This window comes from Coloeus monedula (assembly GCF_965178545.1).
Source record: "Coloeus monedula genome assembly, chromosome: 2".
Taxonomy (NCBI): Eukaryota; Metazoa; Chordata; class Aves; order Passeriformes; family Corvidae; genus Coloeus; species Coloeus monedula.
In genome coordinates, this window is record NC_138782.1 from 21,046,805 (window position 1) to 21,069,878 (window position 23,074).

The 23,074-nt window shown below is 39.8% G+C and overlaps 1 protein-coding gene across 1 annotated transcript in view; it reads right to left on the reverse strand.

The window, feature by feature from the left end:
* Nucleotides 1-23,074, reverse strand: part of DISP1 (dispatched RND transporter family member 1) — a gene marked incomplete at its 3' end in the record, with an annotated part of 87,268 nt that overhangs the window by 27,931 nt on the left and 36,263 nt on the right. Inside the window, exon 2 of the mRNA XM_082302709.1 lies at nucleotides 4,542-5,078. Coding sequence (XP_082158835.1) covers nucleotides 4,542-5,047 — 506 coding nt within the window. The 5' untranslated portion in view covers nucleotides 5,048-5,078. The remainder of the gene's footprint in view (nucleotides 1-4,541; nucleotides 5,079-23,074) is intronic.

Consider the following 23,074-nt stretch of genomic DNA (forward strand, 5'->3'; position numbering starts at 1 on the left):
ATGTATATCTGCAGTACTGTTTAAACAGTGTGTGGCACAGAACTCTGAGACACAGCAGAACCCAGAATCTCAGAACCACCACATCAATCTGCAGTGCCAAAACACTTCAAAAGAAGGTTTAAATCTAACTGAAAGGAAGATGTACAGTAAGTCTGGATGCTTTACCAGTTTCCTGATGCTGTTTTTTGCCTTCTTTAGAATATAAATCGGTCTAGCAAGCAAAAACTTTGAATCCAGCAATTTAAACCAATGAAGCTTTGGAGCTAAAATCTCCAAAGTAGGCTGGTGGGGGACAGGAACAATTTACATATATCCCAAAGTCTTAAATTTTAGCCAAAGTAAGGATTCTGTGAGGTTTTAAACAGATTTTATTCTCCTGTTCCAGCTTGAGATGAGTGCATGATCCGGGAGAGATCATCCCATATATCCTTTCGGCCTGTTTTTTTTACCACAGATAATTCAGATGCTTTTCAGAACTGTTTTCCTTACTTGTCTGCTTTAGTCAAAAGCATTAACAGTATAGTCTAAAAAAGTAAATAACAGTGGGTGACAAAAAGCAGGTTCACCCTGAGCCAAGAGTGCTTGTTTGAATTTATTGGTTTGATACTGCAAAAGTGCAAGCACTACACAAACTGGCAGTCTGGAGCACTTGCCTTAGCAGCAGCACCAGCAGTTCTTTCACAGCTCCCTGACCTCTTCTGCCCTACCTTTTGCCTCTGAGTCCACAGACCTAAGTTTTCTAAACTTTATCACCCCAGAGAGATTCCAGCAGAGTTGGCGTCAAGATTAACAAGCATACAGGTAGCTTTCAACTGGTGTTTTCCCATTAAAATCTTCCCATACGTGTCTGAGGGAAGCAATCCAATTTGGTACCAGAGACAACATCACTGTTATTCCATGCCTTTCACAATCCTGAGACGACTTCCTGAATGAACTCTGCACATCCTTCCTCTTCCACTCCTATTTATATGCATACATTCCTATACAAAGATTAAGTTTTGAAAAACACCAGGAAAGGTTCTAAGAGTTTTCTGGCTTTTTTAAAAATAATATTCTGTTCTCCTAGAGAACTATGCAACTGTTCACTATTTATTTTATCCTCCTTTCAATCCACTAAGCGTGCTACTGGGCTGCACAGTTTTACTTTTCCCTAGTGACTCCTAACTCAATGCTTCCAGTCATTGTGGATCAATCTTCATGCTTCTTTCACAGCCTTACTTTTCCCCATTTCTACTCCACCCTAGTGAAGGCTGCTGATAACTACAGAAGTAGGGGGCAGCAAAGGAAGAGCAATAACTACCCATCTTCCAGCAGCTCTAAGCCCCCAGGTTTCTTGAGATACATAAATGCATTCCAACAAAAAGGGATACTTCAGCATGAGCTCTCCAGAGGGGTGAGGTAGGGAAAAAAAAAAATCATCCAACACTACCGAAAAGAACTAAACATGCCATGCTCCAAACAGGTAAATTCAGAAATGGTTAGAAAGCAATCAAACCCCCAGACAACTGCATGCTGATATGGAGAGATGGCTAGAATTTCCCAGGGAGTGTTTGTGTCGTCAAGATATTATGGCCACTGAAGAAAGAGGTATGAACATGTTTACATGAACTACTTCTTAAATATGTGCACACATTAACACAAGAAACTTTACTCAAGATTTTCCAACCTCAGCAAAACTTCTAAAGATCATCATAATCATTACGACGAATAGTTGAACTATTTTACCTACTTCTACAAGAGAATTTTGACCACAATCATGCTGCGAAACACCAACCATTAAAAATATTTTCTTTTACACTACAGGATTTTTTCACCAACCTAAAAAAATTAACAGGTGTCCAGACTCTCAAGATATGGTGGATAGATGATGTTTCCATGTAATTTAGTTAAACTTCAAAGCTGAACCCTCTACAAAATTCCAGATCCAGCCAACTTAAGAGGATAGGACAAGTGTGGCATTATTTCAGTCTGTCTTTACACACTCCAATCTGCAATGATATACCAGAGCCACATTCCTTTAATATTAGGTCACTGACAAATGTTAAGCCTTGGGCTTCAAAACCTGACAAAACCTGTTGTGCTGAAACAATTGGTTACCTGCCCAGAGCTATAAGCATCAGTGATACAGTTTGCAAAGAGCATTCATCCTCCTCTCCCTAATCACATATTTTCTCCCTTCTTAAAATCATAACAATATTTGAATGCATTTTTTAAAAATACAAGGAAGCAAAATTAAGTGCTGTTTGACTACATATTGAATTTAATTAATGTATTGTATCAGAACCTGCATTTAAAATAACCCTGTTAAAACATGCACATTTTATAAAGCTGGATGATTTCCAACGAACCTTGTAATAAAAATACCTGGAGAAGAAGCTGATGTGCATATTTTAAGCTCAAACTGCAATAAAATTAGAGTGTGGAACAACGATCACATTAAAATATCACACATCTAAGTGATACTTTTCTGTTTACAGGAACTCACCTGAGCATGTAAAAAATGAATACACATTTACCACCTATCCTTTATAGCATTGCCAAGTAGCTACAAATGAGGCAGTTTGCTTCTTCCTCAGTGCACATCCATCCACCTGCAATGCTGCATGCAGTTGCTCCCAGTTTTTACCATCTCCCAACATGTCTACACTGACAGTGGCCTCTCTGGGTGATAACTTCACAATGCAATGAGAGACGACTGATTTAGACATACCTTGTTGAGTATGGAGAGAGAAAATAAGTCTTTGGTTCCATGCTAAGTCACAGTGAGATGCATACACTGTCCACTAATGTAGCCATGGGCAGTTGAAGGAGTGAAAAGGTATGGAAGCAGTCCAGTAATCATTTGATAGGGATATGCAGAGTTTGCTAACACATATAGCTTTATATAGCTTATTGCATCGTTGTTTTGACTGCTAGCAGTAAGACAAACCATTTATCATAAGTCACTATTCATAATTTCTGTATGTTTTTGTAGAAGTGTACTGTATGGCAAGGAAGTGCAAGATTAAAAACCAGCATCTTGGCTCAAGAGCCCAATCAGAGCAGTTCAAACAGTTTTTGTATTTGTGAAGCATGACAGAAAACATTATTTTACCGTATCCAGAAGAAATTCTCACTGTTTTTATTTCTACACTAAAACCAGAAGCCCAGACTATGGATGGCATTTGTTCCCTTCCTCATGACTTTGGAATACAGAAGTTTAACAGCCCTGCTGCACAGGGAGAAAAACCGTGAAATCAGTGCAGCCATTCCGACAGTTTGAAAAGTATGGCTGATCCTACAATAGTTCAACTTCCTGCATACCTTTGCATACAAAATTATACAGTATCTTTGCTTGACAGTTAAACAAGTATGGGGTGGAAAAAACATCTCTGATTGTAAGCAGTTCTGACAACTCAGATTTTTTCCATTCGTAAGTGGAATAACTGGCAGGAGAAAGCTGATTTGCACTCTGTATTATCATCATCCCTATTTTCATCTGCTTTTACCTTAGGGGAAAAAAGCTTTATTCACTTTGAGTTTTTCCACATTAGATGCTTTTCCTAGTCTGATATTTTTAGGAGTTTAAAATTAGTTCATATATTTTATCAAGACAAAATCACTATAACTGACTGAGAAACACTTGTAGCTCCAAGTTCTTGAACAAGGTTGCAGATGTTGGAGAACAGGGAGAAGGGTAGTTTTTAATGCTCCCATGAAAATCCACCCCATTTAGCCCAGCTGCAACTCAGAAAAAAGAAATTAACCTTGCTTAAAAGCTTCAAAGTATCTTCCTTCAATGGGGAATTTGGATTTTAGAAACTGCCTCTTAATTGACTGATTTTGCCCAGGACCAGGAGGCTGTAGAAGGCTTTTCTTCTGTTTGTTGTTCCTTGAAGCTAGGACTACTGTCACTGGAACTCCAAAGCTAACAAAGAGGCAGGTTCATATGAAGTGGAGAAGAGAAAGGATTACAACGTGTAACAATCCAGAATTTCTGAATCTGAACACGAATTTGAAGTTTAGCAGATGACCTACACTGAAAAGACATGAGGGCAACCCACTGAACCTGCTGACCCAACAGAGAAAAAACACCCTGTACACTTGAGAACAGGACTGTTGCAAGTGTTTTTCAATGCATCTTTTTAAGGAAATACGTGTTTTCATTGGACTATGCAGACATACCAGATCTTTCAGTGTATTCTTAGCTATCTCTGTATTGGTTTGTTTTACACAACAGAGGTACACTCTGTGTCTTGTAAAAGAGCTAATGAGCTACCAAACAATCCCCAATATGAAGAAAAAAAAAGCCAGCCTTTTTTTTGTCCCCCAAGAAAGAACTAATTCACTTCAGGAATATTAATGGAGCCCAGCAAAATTAATCTGACTTGGTTTCTTAAGGAAATAATAACATGGTAATGCATCAAAGATTAATCCGTAAAATCACTGGGGAAGAAATTTGGTTCATCTTCCTTTCAGATCTTCTACTTTTGTAAGAAAATGGAATAGTTCTGGGAAAGATTACCCATCCTGACAACTAAGAAATAATGCAACCTCCTTACCTTATCCTGGCCATGTGTTGCTGCACAGGCTGATGCTGGAAATGGTCAGGCCACTGATGGTGAAGGCAGAAGGACGGGGAGGGCTGAAGACAGCAGGCAGGCTGATAGACAGGGGTGTGTTTTTGGCAAATAGAGGCTGAGTACTCAGTGTGTGGCTGCATGCAGCACGAGGTCATAGGAGATGGTGCTGAGCTGCCAACCACTGAATGACATTCTTGCTTGCTGTTATGGCTACTTAAAGAATGATGGTATGGACAAGGGTGGCAGCATTGCGACAACATCTGCTGAGTTCTTTGGTTGTCTAAAGGCAGAAAGGATGGTTTGATTGTACCATTAAGTTGCAGGCAGCCATTTGGACTTGGTTTTGTTCTTGGTGTTTCCTTGGATGGGAGCTGTTGGACTGTGATGTCTCCGTCATTTGCTGCAACAACCCCTGGGCCAGCAGCATTTGACAGGATGCTGCCATTGCTCAGGACCACAGAGTCAGTGATGTTGCTCATAGCCATGCTCCAAGTTCTCAGTGGATACGTGATGTTCCTGAGGAAACAAATAAAGCAAAGTTTAGAGAGCTGCAGTGTTCTCAGATGCTCAAAAATAACTTTAGATTAAAGTGAGTAAAACTCTGCTCTGAGCTTCGCCTTTCACAACACAGGGGACCAGAAAGGAGTCACACACACACTGCCAGGAATGCTTCAAAGTACTTAAATCTGTTCAACAAAATGTTAAGAGTGAAGTTATGTAAATTCCCAGTGATTAAACCAAATTGTAAGTCAAATGAACAGAGATTTGACAGTGTCTGTGTCACAGTTTACATGTAATGGCTGAGATGCACAGAACAAGCTCATTGTGCACAGGACTGAGTTATATCCACTATATATAAAAACAGATTTTGGTGTAAACGGCATAACCATCCACACCTTGCACTGCAATTTACCTGTGTGCTTTGCAAACCTGCAGGAGACAGGCCCACACAGTTTAATAACCATTAATGTGCTGGTTTTAGTAATCTCCTTTCCAATCTCTATTGAAAACGAGGCATATTCATGTTTATAAAGAAATTCTTTTGAAATGCCTTATTTGAATAAATCAAGCCACTTCAGCAGACATATCAATCTGAATAGTAGACTAGATCTTTAGCAGAAGCTCAAAATGAACTGTTATAAATACTAAAGAGATGGACTACAACCACATGTTTTTCCCAAATTGACAAAAGAATAATCCCGGGATTAAGTTACTGCTGATTGAGAAGCTCTTGCTTCTCAGTGACACGTATTCTAAAGGCAGTACATAATGTACTATGCTGTCAATAAAGGATATTAGAAGATTTTCTCCTAAAGTTTTTCAAGCAATATGTAGGTAAATGAGAACTATTAACATCATAGCAGTGACCACAGCTCAAGATCAAAACTTGTGTGAGGTGCTCACAGCAGCCAATTTCTCCCATCTTAACCATAACCTTGTTTTAGTAAGATATAAAGGTAAGTTGGAGATCATTATTTTGACAAATAACATGAAAGGTCAAACACCACACTCAGATAAGAGTTTCCTACCCAATTTACATGGGCCTGGGGGAGGCAGGAGGAGAAAGAGGAAGTAAAACACTAATTATGTACTACTTAGTAGAATAAATCAACACTTGCTGAAAAAACAGAATCAGTTAATTACAACTGCTTTGACATTTTAATACCGTATTTAATTAACAGCATTGCAAGTCCAAATTGCAAAGCTCACATTACAGACACTGAACTTTGCAGAAAGACACAACATACAGATTAAAGCAGATAAGCAAGGAAGTTTCTAACTCATTTTCTTCCCTGATACCTTTGCTGAGTGCCCAGAGAGTTAAGCCTGCCCAGCCAGCTGAGCTATTTAATTGCCTGAATGCTAATTCTGAGCAGAAAGTGCTTTGCTGACTGGAATGCTCCCCCTGACAGCCCCCCGCGCAGCATCTCCCTGAGACAGAGCTAAATCCTCCACTTCTGAAACGAAAATTAATCCTCTGCTATTTGTTCTAGATCATGTGCAGAGCCAGATGCCCTGGGAAATGACTTGCATTTAGATAACCACTCAGAACAGGAGAATATGCTGCTTTGACAAGCAAATTTTTCCAGCCTTCAATTCCACACATTCTTGCTGGGTACCCCCTCCCCTGGCCCAGGCAAGTCAAGCCCAAGGAGGACTTTCTGCTGAGCACAGAGAGCAAATTCAAGTGGCTGGCTAAGCTTCAGTTTGGTCTGAAGAGACATACTAGTTATGTGAAATTCCACTGTGTTTGAGCAGTCTGGTTTTCTCCCCCACTGCAGTCAACGTCAAACCTCAGTGGACAGAGCGAGAGCTGGACACCAAGGCAGAGAAAGCTCCTCTCCAGGTGCCTGGTAACATCTCAGGAATTTCTGGCAGCTTATTTTCACATTCACTCACATAAGAGGCTGCACAGTGATGCTGTTACACTTGTTTCTACGTTAGTCAGACCCATCCATATTATCACTTGAAACTGCTCTAGACTGATCAAAGTTACTGTCTACTGTGGTAATCGAACAGAAGGGACAGAAAGACTGCAAGTATCTGACATTTCAGGAAGACAGACATACCATCCTTTTGCTTTACTACACTTGCAACATAATTTTTAGTAGCTGTTTTCAACCACTTCATGAAGGAAACCACACATCTCTGTGCCAGGCACACATGTGCCAAACACAGATGCCCAAGCTTGTGCCCGCAGCAGCTGGGCAATCCCAGCACAGACACACAGGCTTGGCCCTTCAGTGTATCTGTGCCCCTTGAGAACAGGGAATGACATGGGAATTGTAACTTCTGTCCAGACAGCTCAGCAGCCTCCATTTAATACGATCTAAGATAAAATGCTTTTTTTCCCCACAGATACAATATCTACCTGTATACCTTTTGTTCAGAAACTTTTTAGAACTACTACATTTGAAGAAAACATCATCATCAGTACCACAAGATATAATTCTGCTTTTGTTCTCCTGTTGAACAAGCAATTCATGAACCATTTCAAACTCTAAAAATTTTAACAGATAGAGCTGATTCTTTCTTTTTTCTTAAGGCTTGAGGAACTCTTTGAGTTCTGTCCATTTTTATGGAGTCTTTGAGAAAGGCAATGGAAGCACCTGCTTGCCTTGAAATTCTTTCAATGACACATTAAACCAAGACTACTTTGCATGCTAAGGTAGACATCTGATTAAATATTTTATTCAGTCATAGCTAAGAACTGGGACTCAACCCAATTGTCTAGAATGTGAGTGGGGCTGTACATTTTCATTTGCTTTGGTAGCTTTTCTATTTTTTAAACAAATGTAAGAGAGTCATTGAATTTGACAAGGCTAATGGCATCTGAGTTTTGTTTCACTCGGGTTTGAGGGTATTAAAAAATCTGTACTGTGGTATTTCATTTGTGTCCCTCTCTACAGAATTGACTATGAACCACTGACAGCAAAACTTCACCTGCAGCTGTCACACCAAAATATATTCTTAGAATATATTCTTATCTCTCCACTGCATTTTGTCTCCTCTGCCATAATCGCAGTGACTGGGAACTTAGATGTAATAATGTCCCAATGAAATAGTTAACTGAGTCTTTTTTTTAGAGGATGAATAAATAAGCCAATTAAAATGTGACACGTAAAAGCATAGTACAATTTTTAAAATGACATGGGCATGGGAAATCTAAGAACATGCTGATAATGAAAAAAAAATCTAAAAACAAGAATCTTCGAAAATTCAGTCTTAAAATTCTGAATTCTTTCAATGTTGAAGTTTATTTTTGCTGCACTCCTCACACTGCTTTAGGATCTGGTATTCTCCAGGAGAACGGGGTTTTCAGATTTATGACAATGAAAAGCTTTGAAGCTTTGAAAAGCTTTGAAGCAGTGGACAGGTATTCTGAATAATGAAGTTGTAGAAAATACAGGTTTTAATGCAGGCAGCCCTACTTAACAGAAGATTAAATACAATTAGAAAAAGTGTTAATCTACATGTTTAATACATCCCACTTAGGTACCCACATCTCCAGCTAGACACAAGGTATCTTAAACATGATCATCTCTTTAGGAATTATGCCAGCTGGACTGCTAAGGGAAGAAAACCAGAATTGTCTTTAATTACTGCACTCTTGATAGCAGTAACTGCTCAGAAAGCACTTGAGCCACGCAGTTCAAAACAAGTCTTGGAAGAGTGTCATATCTGGAGTGTACCATGGTCTGAGCAGCGATGTTCCTTCGTGACAGTTTTATGGAGTAATCCATCTATTATTTGTAGAGTTAACAGTGAACACAACTCACCCAGCAGACAGCTGCCATCTGCATTGCAAGCCCTTCAGGAAATAAATTAATGGTGTACCACACAAACTACGTAGGATTTGGTGCTCTCCAACTAGCATGTTCTTTTAAAACTTGGATTAAGTTCACCTGTTCCTTTGGCTGCAACTGAAAGAATTTTTCTTTAAGTTTCTTAAAAAGAAATATCCAAAACAAACAAAAAAAAACACCAACAAAAAACCCCCAACCAGACTTAAAAAACATTGATTCAACAAATCCCATCTGGACTCATAATGCCTGCAACTGGGAATGACAGAAGTGCAAATCCAAGAAGGAATGACGTAGTGGAAATTTAGTACAACCTAGTATATTAGTACAGATAATTTATAGATCTTTAGAAGACAACAGAGAACAGCCAAGTGTTGAGGGCTGTTTTAACCATATAAGAAAAAAAATACCCAAAATATGCAGCATGCACAAAACCAAAACTAAACTGCTGTCAGGCTTTATATTTTTCATTTAAGGTAGGACAAAATTCCAATTTCATTTCAAAGTTATCTAACGCTTTTCAGCTGTAGTCAGCATTGCATCACTCAGCCAGCTGGGCCAGTCTAGGCTTTATTGACTTTGCAGACCTGTCAGCTACAAAGCATCATCGTTCTGAGATGAACATGATGTCCAAAGTAACAAAAACATCTTTTCGTTAAAATTCATCTAAACCACCTGGATTCTAGAAGCAGTGCATTTCTGAAATAAGCAACATTTAACACTCCCAGTACTACCTGTTAAGGCTCCTTGCAGATGAAATACTATAATGGCCATGCAAGTCCTTTAAGATGCTGAAGTTTTCCAATGTGGCCGATGGGTTGTATGGTCTTACAGTCTGTAAACTCAGTTAAATCCTCTCCAGGCTTCGCCTGCTGTGCCAGCCAGTGCACAGCCACTCTTAAGGAGGGTTTGCTCCTCCTTCACATTACCAGAATTCTTTGTATCTTTGCTTTTTCTCAGTGCTCAGAGGAGTAACAGGTGGTGCCTGGTGTTTGATACTGCATTTCATGGGAGATGTCGACTTATCACTGCAATGGTCTTTAGCAAGTCAAACTGCTTTTTAATGTTTTATGGTTGTTGATCTCCATTTTGGCTCTCAGCTAGACATTTTTCACATTCTCCAGCTCTTACTCCAATGCTATCATACATGGTGCTTGTTTTCTCTCAATACCTTGATTCTTTCTTTTCCATTTTAGCTGTTAACCCCTAGGTCTTCCCTGAAAAGCTTTCTCTGTACAAAACACAGGCACTTCCCAGAACGAGCCATCCCTGTGCTTTCCTTTTTTCCCCCAGGTATTTCAAGTATATTAAATACATGCATTTCAGCTTCAGGGCTTCAGGAAGTCTCAAATTCTTATTTCATCCGCAAGCAAGTTTACCTGCTATATTTATTAATCTATCAGCCATTTCACTTCGAGGATTGGTACAACACAGCTCCTATTTTTGAGAAATGCCACTATGGTCAGCTTATTTTCTGCACAGTCTATAAATACCCACTTTCTCAAGTAATGTCACCCTATTAACAAGCAGATTTTCATCAATCTAAGTCCTTGTTCCCTGAGGTAGTAGTTAGCAGACAATTACGAAGCAGAAGAGGCTTGTAGAAGGGAAATTTCACCTCCTCCAAGTGTTTTGAGAGCCAGCTGTCCCTGCCATCCCTCTCCACAGCTTGTGAGGTTGTGAAGCTGTCCTGTCCTGAACCTGAGACTCCATGAGTTCATTTCCTGTGTCGCAGGCTGGCTCGGGAACCGCAATTCCTGTGACAGGGAGTTTCCAGATGTCACCGTGCCAGCACCACAGCTCACGTACAGATGGGCACTGGCAAACCAGCGTCGCCAAGCTGGCACAAGAATGGACCCAGCAGCGACAGCTATGGGGTAATGGAGCTGGGAAAGACTGCAAAGGGTGGGAAAACAAGGATTCTTCAGACCCTCAGAAACAGATTTTGCTTTGCTTTTAAGCTAAAGTTACTTCTCCTGGCACAGACAGCAAAACAACAGCAGACCATTCCCAGAAATCATTTGCAGGGCTTCAAGTATAGATATCAATAGCAGTACTTTAACTACAAAGTCCTTTTAAAGTAAAAATCTACAACAGATATAATTAGACTATAGATAGAAGACAACAAGAAGCTCTGAATTCTCTTCCAGAAGTTTTGTATGATTCTAAAGTTTTAATTAAAAAAAAAAAATTAAAATCATAACTATTTAGGGAAAATGAAAAAAAAAATGTATTAAAGCCTGAAAAAGCTTCAAATACTCTGAATTTTGGAATGAAACACAGCTACTATGAGAAATTATTGGAACCATACTACTTCAAGAAAAAATGTGTGTAGTGCTGGAAAGCAGGTATACCTCAGCACAGTTTAAGAGCCCAGAAAGCTGTTAAAAAAAACCCCAAACATTGCTTACAACTGCCTCACTGTCATCACCCTAAATCTTATTCATACTACTTACTGACTTCTATTACCATATGAAAGACTTTAAAGTTTTTGTAATTGCAAATATTCTGATCCAAAATAGCTCTAATCCTGCTCATGCAGAAGGGGGAAAAAATAAAATATGTCTCTTTCTGGCTGTAAGAAGAGTTACTTGCATTGAAAGTTTCACAGGTTTTTACTTCATCATGCCGTGGGATTAACACTGAAATTATTACAGCTGTAAAGGGACATAAAAGCAACACTCCTTAACTACAGCCCCAACTATACCTACCATCACCCTGGCTCTATCAGTGTTGCATAAGAGGTTAAGAAACCTCTCCACCATCTGCTTAGAATCAATTTTTTTTCTGTCCAAATTTAAAAGCTATGTTTAAACATAGTAACAAGAATTGTTACTAATATTAGCATTTTTCTTCCTATTTTAACAGAAGTACTAATATAATTGTACCACTACAGTACATTACAGAAGGCAAAGAGTGAGAATGCCAGGGCACATCAGGCAGGTACACATTGGGAGTCACACCTATTTGATAAACACAGAGCATTCCTTGCATTTGGCTACAGAAAACACAGCAAAGCACTTTTACCCTACTGGTCCAGCAATAATTTTCTTTGAAAGCTGAACATGGGAGAAGTAATTTTTTTTGTTGTTTGCCGCTTCATTTCCCAAGCATGAGCCGCGCTCTGAAGGTCAAATGATAAAGCTCGTACAGCATTTTTATCACAGCGCATCTGCTCAAAGAGCCGGATCTCGAGCCCGGGGTGTTTTGCTTTCTCACCAGGCTCTTCAGCGCTAGCAGGGTCCTGCGCTAAGCTCTCCGGCATTTCTACCCAGCTGAAAAGTCTCTCACAAGCCCAGGAGCCCACTTGCATTACAAAGTTGCACTGCAGTGTTAATACACACTAAGTTAAACCTCCATCCTCACGCTTTCCGAAGGCACGGCCAGGTCCGAAGCAACCCAGCCCCTCGCCACTCACCAGCCGGGGCAGATGGGCAGGAAGGAGGCGGCAGCCCTGTCTCGATCCAAGTATCCCGCGGCTCCGCGCCCGCTCTTCCCGCAGCCGCTGCTCCGCTCGCCCCAACACTGGCCCCGAGCGGAGAGCGCCGGGAGCCGGGGCCGCCCCTCCCCGCGGCAGGTCCGGGCTCCGGCAGCGCCCGGCGGCTCCTCCCTGCTCCTTCTGCCGCCGCGGGAGCCCCGGGCCGCTCCCCGCCCTCGCTCCCGGCCCCCGCGGATCGGGCTCGGGGCTGAGCCGAGCGCCGCAGCTTCACCTGCCGGCGCCTACCGGGGCCGCGCCACCGCGGGCTCCGCGCCAGCCTTTCCACGTGGAGAGCACGAGTGGCATCACCTTGGCACCGCCTTTTGGAAAGGGAAAGAGCCGAGGGAGGCGGGAGACTGAAAACAGCACCGGGGGTCATTCGGAGTGCTTTTCAAACTCACTTCAGCCCTCATTAGCTCCTGGCAAAGGGCTTGTCCCCCAGCACCAAGCTCTTAGTTCATCCTTTGGTTGTCAGGCATTTCTTACAAAATATTGCTGCGTGGCTACAAATCTTAACAGGTCTCCAGCAACAAAATACCTGCTGGGATTTAAGGGCTTTTACCCCACCAGATTTTACGATATTTGTACCTAAAAAAGCTTCTTCCACGCATGAGTACTTGAGGATCTGGTAGTTCATCTCCACATACGTCTCAGGTAATATTTTTTTGTACGACTTTATAAATACAAACGTAATTATTACAGACAGTGCAAAAACCTGAAAATTTCATGCTTCACAACTCCAAATGAAAAAACAGAGATTACCAAAATCTGGGGATATCTAAACCCCTCAATTCTAGGACCTCAAGAATAAAGCAGCAGGTTGACTTTTGAAAGAGCTCAGTACTAATGTGGGAAACGTGGTACTCAGCAGAGCTGTTCTGTGAGGAGCTTAAAACCCTACCAGAGGAAGTGCTATGAACTGGTCTCAATCTGTGGTACACCAGAATATTATATTATGTTCAAACTCATTTCTAAAGCTCATGTGCTCACAAAGCCTTGTGTTTTGGGAGCTGACTCCTGGTTTTTCCTCAGCTCTGGGTATCTCAGATACAAACCTCAGAACTGGCATCTTCCTATCAGATCTTGTGAATCAGTTGCCTGTAAATCCAAAGTAGATCACAATTCACAGCTGTCTGACTGGCTTACAGAAGTGCTTTCCTTACTCTCTATTGAAATACAGGAGCTCTGATTTCAGGGTCAAGCTGAACTGGTTGAAGCAAAAGGAATTCCTCATTTATAAGCATCTTTACTCTTTGTAAAGCAAAGGATTTAACCAAAGGAAACACTGAGGTTCAATTTCCCTTAGTGTGATGTTAGAATTATGCATTCCAATTGCTATCCAAGTTTTTACACAAGGCAGCTCTTCTTGCTAATTGGATCTGGTCTTTAACAAGTGGTGAGAAACTCTGCTGCCTCCTCACCTCTAAGAGGAAACTTTTTTTTAAAAACCCATCTTCCTTGACTTTCTCACTGAGCTTCAACTGGGAAATTTCACTGGCATCAGCTGCCATCTCCACCTCCCCCCACACCATCAGCATCCTATCTAAAACATCAGTTTCCTAATATTAATGGATTCTATAACAGAAAACTTGCTTTCCATCCAAGGTAGAACCAGTCAGCGTTAATGATCTAGGACAGTTTTTATTTAAGAAACTCAAATGTTTTTACTGAGCAAAACAGCACTACTACAAAGCAGGTAACTTTCAACCATAATTCAAAATGAAAGTAGGACTGCAATACAGTATTCACTTTCTGAATATCTGAAACACATAATACAGCCTGGAAGCACCAGAAGAATAATCTCAAATTTACTTTTCCAAAGTCACACAGCTCCATGTGTTTTTGAAAAACATACCTACTAATAAAAGTATTTCTGAAATGTGTAAATATTATTGTGTATCAATTCACTGCAGATACTGTATCCCTTGTATTTGCTAACCACCTCAAAGAAGTGACAAAAGGCATATAATATTTGCTCATTGCTTTTATATCTAGGAGGAAAAGGATGATAAAAATCTGAAGGATTACAGTCCATTAAAACTCTTAGATGGTATGTACTGCAGAAAATAGTGTTAGTTTGTTAGCACATAAATTTAATGCAGATACTTTGTTCCCAAGGATGAAGTAAAACAAATGAACAATGCATGTTCATAGATATGGTTGATAAAAGTATTTGTCCAAATGGGATTTAAATAGTGTATCATGTATTTGAATTACAGACTTGTAGTAGATTATTGCCTTTACAGTATCTGAAAACCAAACTCAACACTAAGTGCTGAGTTTTCACTATGCTACCCTCAAGCCCTGCAGAGCCTTGGTTGCCCAGGGTCCCCCCCAGCATATTCCTGGTTTGGACACTTCCATCATCCACTCTTTAACATCCCCTTCTGCATCACTTCTACTGTTGCTACTTATCCCACCATTCATCTCCAGCAATATCAGACAAATCCTGACTTCTTTACTTGCAAGTGATTAGAAAATACAACTGAGCCCTACAGCTTATGGAATGCAGGTACAGAAAAACCAGGGCAAAGTGAAAAAGGATGGAAGAATTTAGAGTGATTCAAGGCAGACCAGGAATGTCAGATTTGATCTGTGGAAGCCTCAAAAGGATAAATGAACAACACTCTGCTCTATTCACTGCCTGGAAATGTGTCTATGCAGGGAATCTGGAGGACATCTGCACTACTAATTCAGCCTTAATTTAAGTCAGTATGGTCCTTGATGCATCAGGAAGTTCTGCCTACCTATGGATCTACCAATACATTTCATAAGTATTTTGTATGTTCCAACCAAAGAAAAGTTCTTTAACTTAGTTATCATAAGAGATGCTTTGTGCATTTTTCTATCATAAGTGGTACTTTTAAAACTGAGATTTTAAAGTAACATTTTTCACGGTATACTTCATGAGTAAAATCAAGTAGTAGTAAAAATACTAATACAGTTCCCAGGTTTCTGTATACAATACTCAGGAAAAAGGTAAATACTGTTACAAAGATAACCATGTCAGAGACTCAAAAGAGCTGTAGTCTGTGTAAGATGAGCCTAAAAGCCTGAAGCTTGTATTTACGAAGTAGAACTGACAGTGTGTTGTAATGCATGAAGCTTGACCATTCTCTCTCTTCACACAAGATACAAAGACCTGAAATACTTGGCTGGGACCCTTTCACAGCCTTTCCTAAGCTGAAGACATCGGGCAATGCCATTTAGTGCCAGCCACTTCTCCAACCTTTGGCTGCCTGTGATCAAGAGCTGTGACAGAGCTGCCACCCTTCCACCACAGGAGGTGCAACTACACCTTGTACCTTTTCCTGGCTGGATGCCTTCACCTGCCTCTCTGAGCTTAATCTGACATTAATCACAAATCAAATTTCTTGTCACAGTGTCACTCCTTCAAAGAGAAAGATTCAGAAGAAGCTGAAAGACTTTGAGCACTGAACATTAATATGAGAGCTGGTGGCAGTCTTGGGTGTTCTGGGGATGAAGGACTAAGCAAAAGCTCAGGAAAAAAGTACACAGGCTTCCAAAATCCTTGTAAGCCAGACAGAAGGCACAAGAGGTACTGTAGAAGTTCTGGTGAATTGCTAATGAACTGGGGAGAATAAAGGAATATGGAATAAAAGAGCCAATTAGAGGTTAAAATGGCAAAATGAGTTCTGCACGTGGCACATGTACTCTCCACATATTTTATTACAGCCACACTGAATTTTTATTACAATTCCTATCCACCTACAGAATTTCCTGGCTGGTGTTTTCTTTTTTCTTGGATGCAAAAGTCTCTGTTGCCTTTCAGATGCCATAGCACAGTACTTACAGTAGGCAATTTACCAAATGCCTTTTAAAATAAACAACGTAGCAGGAAAAATATGGTAGGAACCAACCACTCATTTACTACTTTTCATACTAAAGTGCATTTTTGTGCAACACTTGAGGTAATACTAAGATAGCAGCACCTACTTTAATTATTCAGAGGCACACAGAGCACAGATCAGGAGCTTCCAGCTTCTAGCAGCACATGGGACATGCCAGCACCGTATTGAGGAAGTTAATTGGGCTGAGTCAGCTTGATCCATCAGAGATTACAAGGTCTAGACTGCCACTGATCCTCACACCTGACAACCTGCAGAGAGATCCAAGAGCCTACACGGTGTTCCCAAGTGTTTTTGGCTCCAGAAATATGAGGCAAAGACACAAAGTGACTTACCTGAGACTGCAGCCATGCAAACGTGAGCTGTCTGCTCCTAAGCATAAACTGAACCTGAAAAGAGAATGGCTGTGTCCATAAGGAAATGGAGTTTGAAACTCTCAAAACTGGCATTTGGAAGCCTCTGAATACTGCAGTTAATTCACAACCTGTGTTACCCATCCAGAGATGAAAGAAAATATTGCAAAATATAAAAACAAAAGCACACAGCAATGAAAATATGGCACTTCAGTCTGCAGGTTTATTTATCTGAGATACAGGATGAAGAAAAGGAAGTGATTGAAATTCAAGGTATTAAAATCTCCATCCTCTTACACTGTTATTCTTCTATACATTTTTTTCTCCCCCTTGAAGTATAGAAGACTGACCTTCTTATAAATATAGGTTGCAATATAAGCAAAACTGATTCAGTATCATCATATATCTATGGCAGAAGGCTTAAGCAGAGTCCTCCACTTACAGACTGCTGCCTCCACAAAGATGAAATACTGTCTGATCAATAGAGGACGTGAAGTAAATTGAGTATCCTCCTCCAGCTTCCACTCATCCAGACTTTATCACAAAATCTTTCATAATTGATAACCTGGAGAAAGGCTGAGAATTAAGTGAATTTACAGGCTGAAAATTCTTTAAGCCTTGCAAAGCAGTCTTTCTCCAGCACTAGTGACAGGGGAGAAGTTAAGACATACTCTCTGCTCATGCTCTATTCATTGTGGTTGTTTTTTGGGCTTTGGATTTTTTGTTTTGGTTGTTTGGGTTTAAGATATGCAAAGGACATCTGGCTTGGATTTGGAAAATTTAAATTCCACACACTACATTCAGTAAACCAGATACCAATGCATTCTTTTTAATATGCTGGAAACTGGACATTTAAGGCCACACTGGCTTAAAAAACATTGAAAGTCAAAGCACAGAAATAAATTTCTGGGGGCAAAGAGGGTCTTTCATTGTCCATGAAGTGCCTAGAACAATGTCCTCTCAGTCCCAAGTGTAATAAAAGAGTCAGTTCAGTATGAATCTGCAAACAAATACAGCCTGATTCTAAACTGTTTCCTTTATTGATTTTTTTGTCCTTCATTGATTTTTTTAAAAAGCTCTCAAATTATGATAATGACATTTTACAGCCGTGCCTCCTCCCCCAACTGAAACAAGACACGAGCAGCATTTCTCTAACTTTTTTTCATTGAGATCCTGAGATTTTAAATCACATCATGTGAAGACTGAGTTTTATGACATATAAGACTGTCTTGTTTTATCTACTCACAGAGCAGAAATACTAACATAAATTTAATGACTTTTTTTGGTGGAGATCTAACAGACATAAACCTTTTATTTCCCATGTTTTCAAACCACACGTACTCTGAATTGAAATGCATATCTGAGGCTCCGCAGTAACTCAAGTCCCACATCACACAAAAGCCTTGAAAAGCTATTAAGTTTTAAAATTCCCCACACTGGATGAAATTATTTACATTACTAAAATAAAACTGAAAGTTGTGTATTAATCATGAAAAACAGAAAAAAGCATTAGATTTAATACTCTGCAAAAAAGCTTTAATATGGAAAATTTATTAGACAGTTTTATTAGCATCTCAAATAGTTTTCAGATACTAATATGAAGAACACTTGTTAAAAAACCAAATAAATCTGGAAGCAGAATTGCATATCTATACTACTGATTTATCTACAGCTTACAATGTTTTGAAGGAATTTTTAATAGCTTGTCTTCAGCTGTAAAACTTTCATTCTCTAAACAGAGTGCTCCAATAATAAGTTACATTAAAATGCAGCTGCATAAACATGTTTACACACAGTTATATTTTCTCATTCACATTCCTTTCTCACAGGTGTACCTTTTCCACTATGAAGTAACTGAACTTAAGTGTATCTTATATAAGTGTACACATGTATAATGTCACTTGTAAAATAGTCCAGACTGACCAGGGGGAAAAACTAACAGAATGCTTTATCTGAACATAAAATAAACAAGTGACATAAAAAGCAGTAATTCTACCACTTGTACAACACCAGCACTTAAATTACAACCACCAGCCTGATGGCAGTGAAAGCCACTATTGCAGTGTAACTTTTTTTTTCTGAGGACAGGAGAAATGTATTTTACTAGTACTGTTTTAATAACCACCACATTAACTTATCTATAATCAAAGAAATAACAAGGAACTGCATTTCTCCCATCATTTGGAGAAATTCATATAGCAACAGTCCAGAAACCACAAATACCACTATTTCCATTTCAGTTAGGGAAGCAAAGGAAAAGTCACTTTTTTCAGATTCATATTCTTAGTTCAGGAAACAGCAAAGTCTTGCAACGTATGGGATTCTTTCAGAAGATATCAATTATTTTTAAGATAGGGACCACTGTTTTGAACTTAATTTAGGGAAACTAAAATTGTAACTACTGCATTTATTGCAACTGCATAAGTATTGCCATATAATGCTTATGCAATATAATGCTTATGCAATATAAACAGCTGTGTGCAAAATAAACTTTTATATTGCAGATATCAGAAAACTATTCATTTTGCTGTTCATTTCATTCACTTACACATCTAAGTAGAAGGTTCTTGCTCTTCTTTTAAGAGCAAACTAGGTAACAATAGTAATTCTGAAACATTTCTTCTACCTACTGCACATTCAGCTTCCAACCTAGCCTCGCTCCCTTGGCTTAGTAAAACTAACAGGAGAGGGAATCCCTACCAGCCTCTTAGTTGTTAATTTTTTTTTAGAAGATTTTCAAAACTAACTGCTGAAACTTTCAAACAAATACATGAAAGAGCTCCCTGTCCTTTTGTGCTCAACCAACATCACACCTTCACCTTTTTCATTAGGAAAGTGGAACAAGCACCAGAGCTGATCTTTTTCTTTTTTTCCCCCAGAAAAAAAGAAAGATCTAAGTGTTTGGAGTAAACAAGCATTGCTAGAGCCCATAGAGGATCTTTTATTTGAAGTGAGCTTTACTGACACACTGAACGAAGGCCTGACAGACAAGGCAAGAGAAAATGGTATTTGAGCACAACCTCAGTGTTTGCTCACCAGGCTGCTTGCCTGCCACAGGCTTACCCAAACACAGCCCCTGAAATGCAAAGTCAGTCTTTTCTGGCTGTCTCTTAGCAAACACATGTGAGCCTGGGAATTCCTCATACACTCAGATAAATCAAGAACCAGACCGTTCAGAGCCCCAGTCTCCATGGCTTTAGAAGGAGATGTCAGATTTCTCTGGGAGCCTCTGATTTCACACTACTTTGACTAAAATACAGTTATTGCCCATCATATGCAAGCCACATAATTTCCAAAACTGTTCACCAAGCTTGACACATTTCTGTTTCACTTGCTACTCCATGGGCAAAACCTTGAGACAAGTCTAAACTATGAAACACCTACATAACCTTCCCCTATGTTGCTTTTTTTAATGCTATCTCTATTCCTTTTGTATCATGCCCAGCGGTATTGAGGCATGTCTTCTCAAAAAACTGATCTGGCGTTTTCTACTGTGCACAGGTTCCCTGGAGCCACACAGTTCTGACTGTACAGTACAAAACTTGTGCTGTCAGTTCAAAACTGCAATGGTATACCTTCCTGATCAATGCTCAAATCAAGAAATCCTTTAGAAAAGGACAAGGTACACAAACATTGCATTACAGCTGTAATACAAACCCAGACAAATTGCTTCCCTGCATAAGGTCCATTTAACAAATCAGATTTTTATGTAGAAAATGACCCGGTATTGACCAAAACATCTAAGGTGATGTACTTGAGTGCTCTTCAAACCTAAGGGTACCTCTTGAGATTTACATTCAATAAATACAGTTGGATACCTACTTAAAGATGGAATTCAAGAACAGACTTCGACTAGACTACATATTCTGTGATGCATGTAAAAATTCAGTTGGACAATATTGCTTTTACCATTTTATCCAATTACAATACAGGCTACACATGCTCAGTTTCTAGGAGATTCATTGGAATAGGATTTGGTTCTCTAGTTACATGAACTCCAGTATCAGATTAACTCCCTTCGCACAAGAATTAAGGAATCTTAAGAGGATCAGCTGCTGAAATGTATTTAGGAGTACAGTATCTTTCCATACCCAGGATTTCAGGATCAGGACTCTGAAGCAGCAAGACTGATACCAGTCTGCAAAGGAAACCAAGCTATGGAAATTGAGAGAACACTAGTCACTTTTGGTCCTTAAAGACTACAACTGTGGAGTTGTTGTTTTTTTTTTTTTTTAATATCCTGATGAAGAGGAGTGCCTGGTATATGCCAGCAGTACCACAGCTGTGCAAAGTCAACACCAGCAAAGCACCTCCATATCAGACATGGAGACAAGGAAACAGCAGCTGTGGAAGACTCCTGACAGCCTCAGGCAGCAGCAGCTGCACACCCCTTCCAAGGCTCCAAGGAAAGTTTGGTCCCTTTGCAATTCCCTCCCTTCCTGCTCCCTTAATTGGGCCATGTACCTGTTCCAGGGCATGGGCACTGGTAATTTTAATGAACCTGAGAAATCTGTTTACTACCAAGCCTTTGAACCTTTATAGCAAGTTTTCAGATATTAAAACCTCAACATTCTATTTATAATTTTAAATCTTATTTCACAGAACAGCCTTGTTTAGTCTACAGATTTAACAGTCACTGGCAGATATCATTTTAAAGAGCAATGCATGCAAAAGATACTGACCTTCCCAGCAAGAACTCACAGTCCAGCTATTAAAAAAATAAGACCAGCCACAGTAAAGGTTGCTCCATTTGTCAGAAGATATTAATCTTTGCATATGCCCTTTCCAAAACAACTTAAGTATAAATCTACCAGCAAAAAAATCTTTCCCAAAGAGTTTCCTTTAGAAACAAAGCCAAAAATAATCTAACCTTGAGGGAACCATCCCAATGAATTTTGCGTGACTTGTTCTTCATACTTGAATGACACATCCATGTTTTTCCTCACAGTGGACAAAAAACAGTGTCATATGGATCTGGTCACAGTACTCAAAGGCACACAAAGTTATTGCTAGGCATTAGAAGAGACTTTAATATCAGCCAGTGTTCTTTCCACCTTTCCAGTACAGCTGAGTGTGAGCAGGACCAACACACTGTGCACAGTAAGTGACCCCGAGCTCCTTGGTTACTGGCACATTATAAACTAGAGGTGAGAGCAAGCTGCTCACATGTATCAAGGAGAAGGGGGCTGGGAAGAAAGGAGAGAAAGGAACCTGGAATGCTTGGCCCAGGGTCAGAGGACAAAGAATTTCAGAGCTAGGCGGCAATTTTGAGAGGCAAGTGCCTATCATGCAAACATGTGCTCATCATGCTCACCCACACACTTCCTCTTCAGAGATTAGTTTTAATCCCAAAAAATTTTCTAAATGCAACTCCCCACATATTTGCACGAGCTTGTTTGCTGGCATAAGGATGGTGGCTACAGCAGGCAAGGATAACCAGATGGGGGAGATGCATTTCTCTCAGTGGCATTGACCACTTAGGTTCACTTAGGAGAACATGTGCATATAATGTATATATCAGAGTACCAACTGCAAAAGCAATAGGCTTTACAAGACTAAAGAGAAACTTTAAAAAAATGCTTAAGAAAAAGTATGCAGTACACAGAATATAACTAAAAGGCAGAAATGCAAATCACAGGGATAAGCATGATGCACAATCTCTGGCTCTAAGTTTTCTGTAAAACAAGTTATTGCTGAACTAGTTTTGAATTCTCACAAAATAACAAAGCAGAAACAAAGGGCTGTGTTCAAAATGCTTACAAACTGAAATTCCAGTTCCCTACATACAGGACTTTCTTTCATTAGGACAAGATGGAAAACAAGTCAGCGATTAGCATTCTAATTCAACACTAAAACATAGTGGGGTACAATTGGTAAAGGCACTGATGGGCATTTTCCCAGGTTTCTTGTTGAATGACTGCACTTTTTCTTTCAGAAAAAACAAGTCAACAGTTCAACAACATCATTATCTGCTATGACTTTCTTCACAAGTGCTGCATTACTGAGCTACTTGCATGGCTACTGTAAACACTGAGCAGGAGCATCAAGGCTCTTCAGATAATCAGTCAGAGCACGACTGAGAAAAGAACAGTCACACTTCTTGTGCACAGAACACACCCAAAAGACTCTAGCCATCAGGAGCTAGTTTGCAGGTAAACATGTGAGTGACAGCAGACAAAGCTGTATTCCATTAAAATGGCAGCGGTGAAACCTTCAGAGGGACATAATTCAAGGAAAACTGCTGTGCATTACTGGATTCTGCACAGTTCTTCACAAAAGCCTCATGACTTCAGAAATAAAAGAACAGGTTTTGTTAAATTTCCTATGCCCACTCCTCATATTTAAAGGTGGAAAGAAATATTTCCCTCAGGGAAGGGGGGCCCAGTTCATAATTTCTGGATTAAACCCATTACTATTAGCTGCAGAATGAAATTATTAGTGACAGGTTCACTGAATTACCTCTTTACAGAGGTCACTGGAGCTTCCTAGAAACCTAAAACTGCCACTG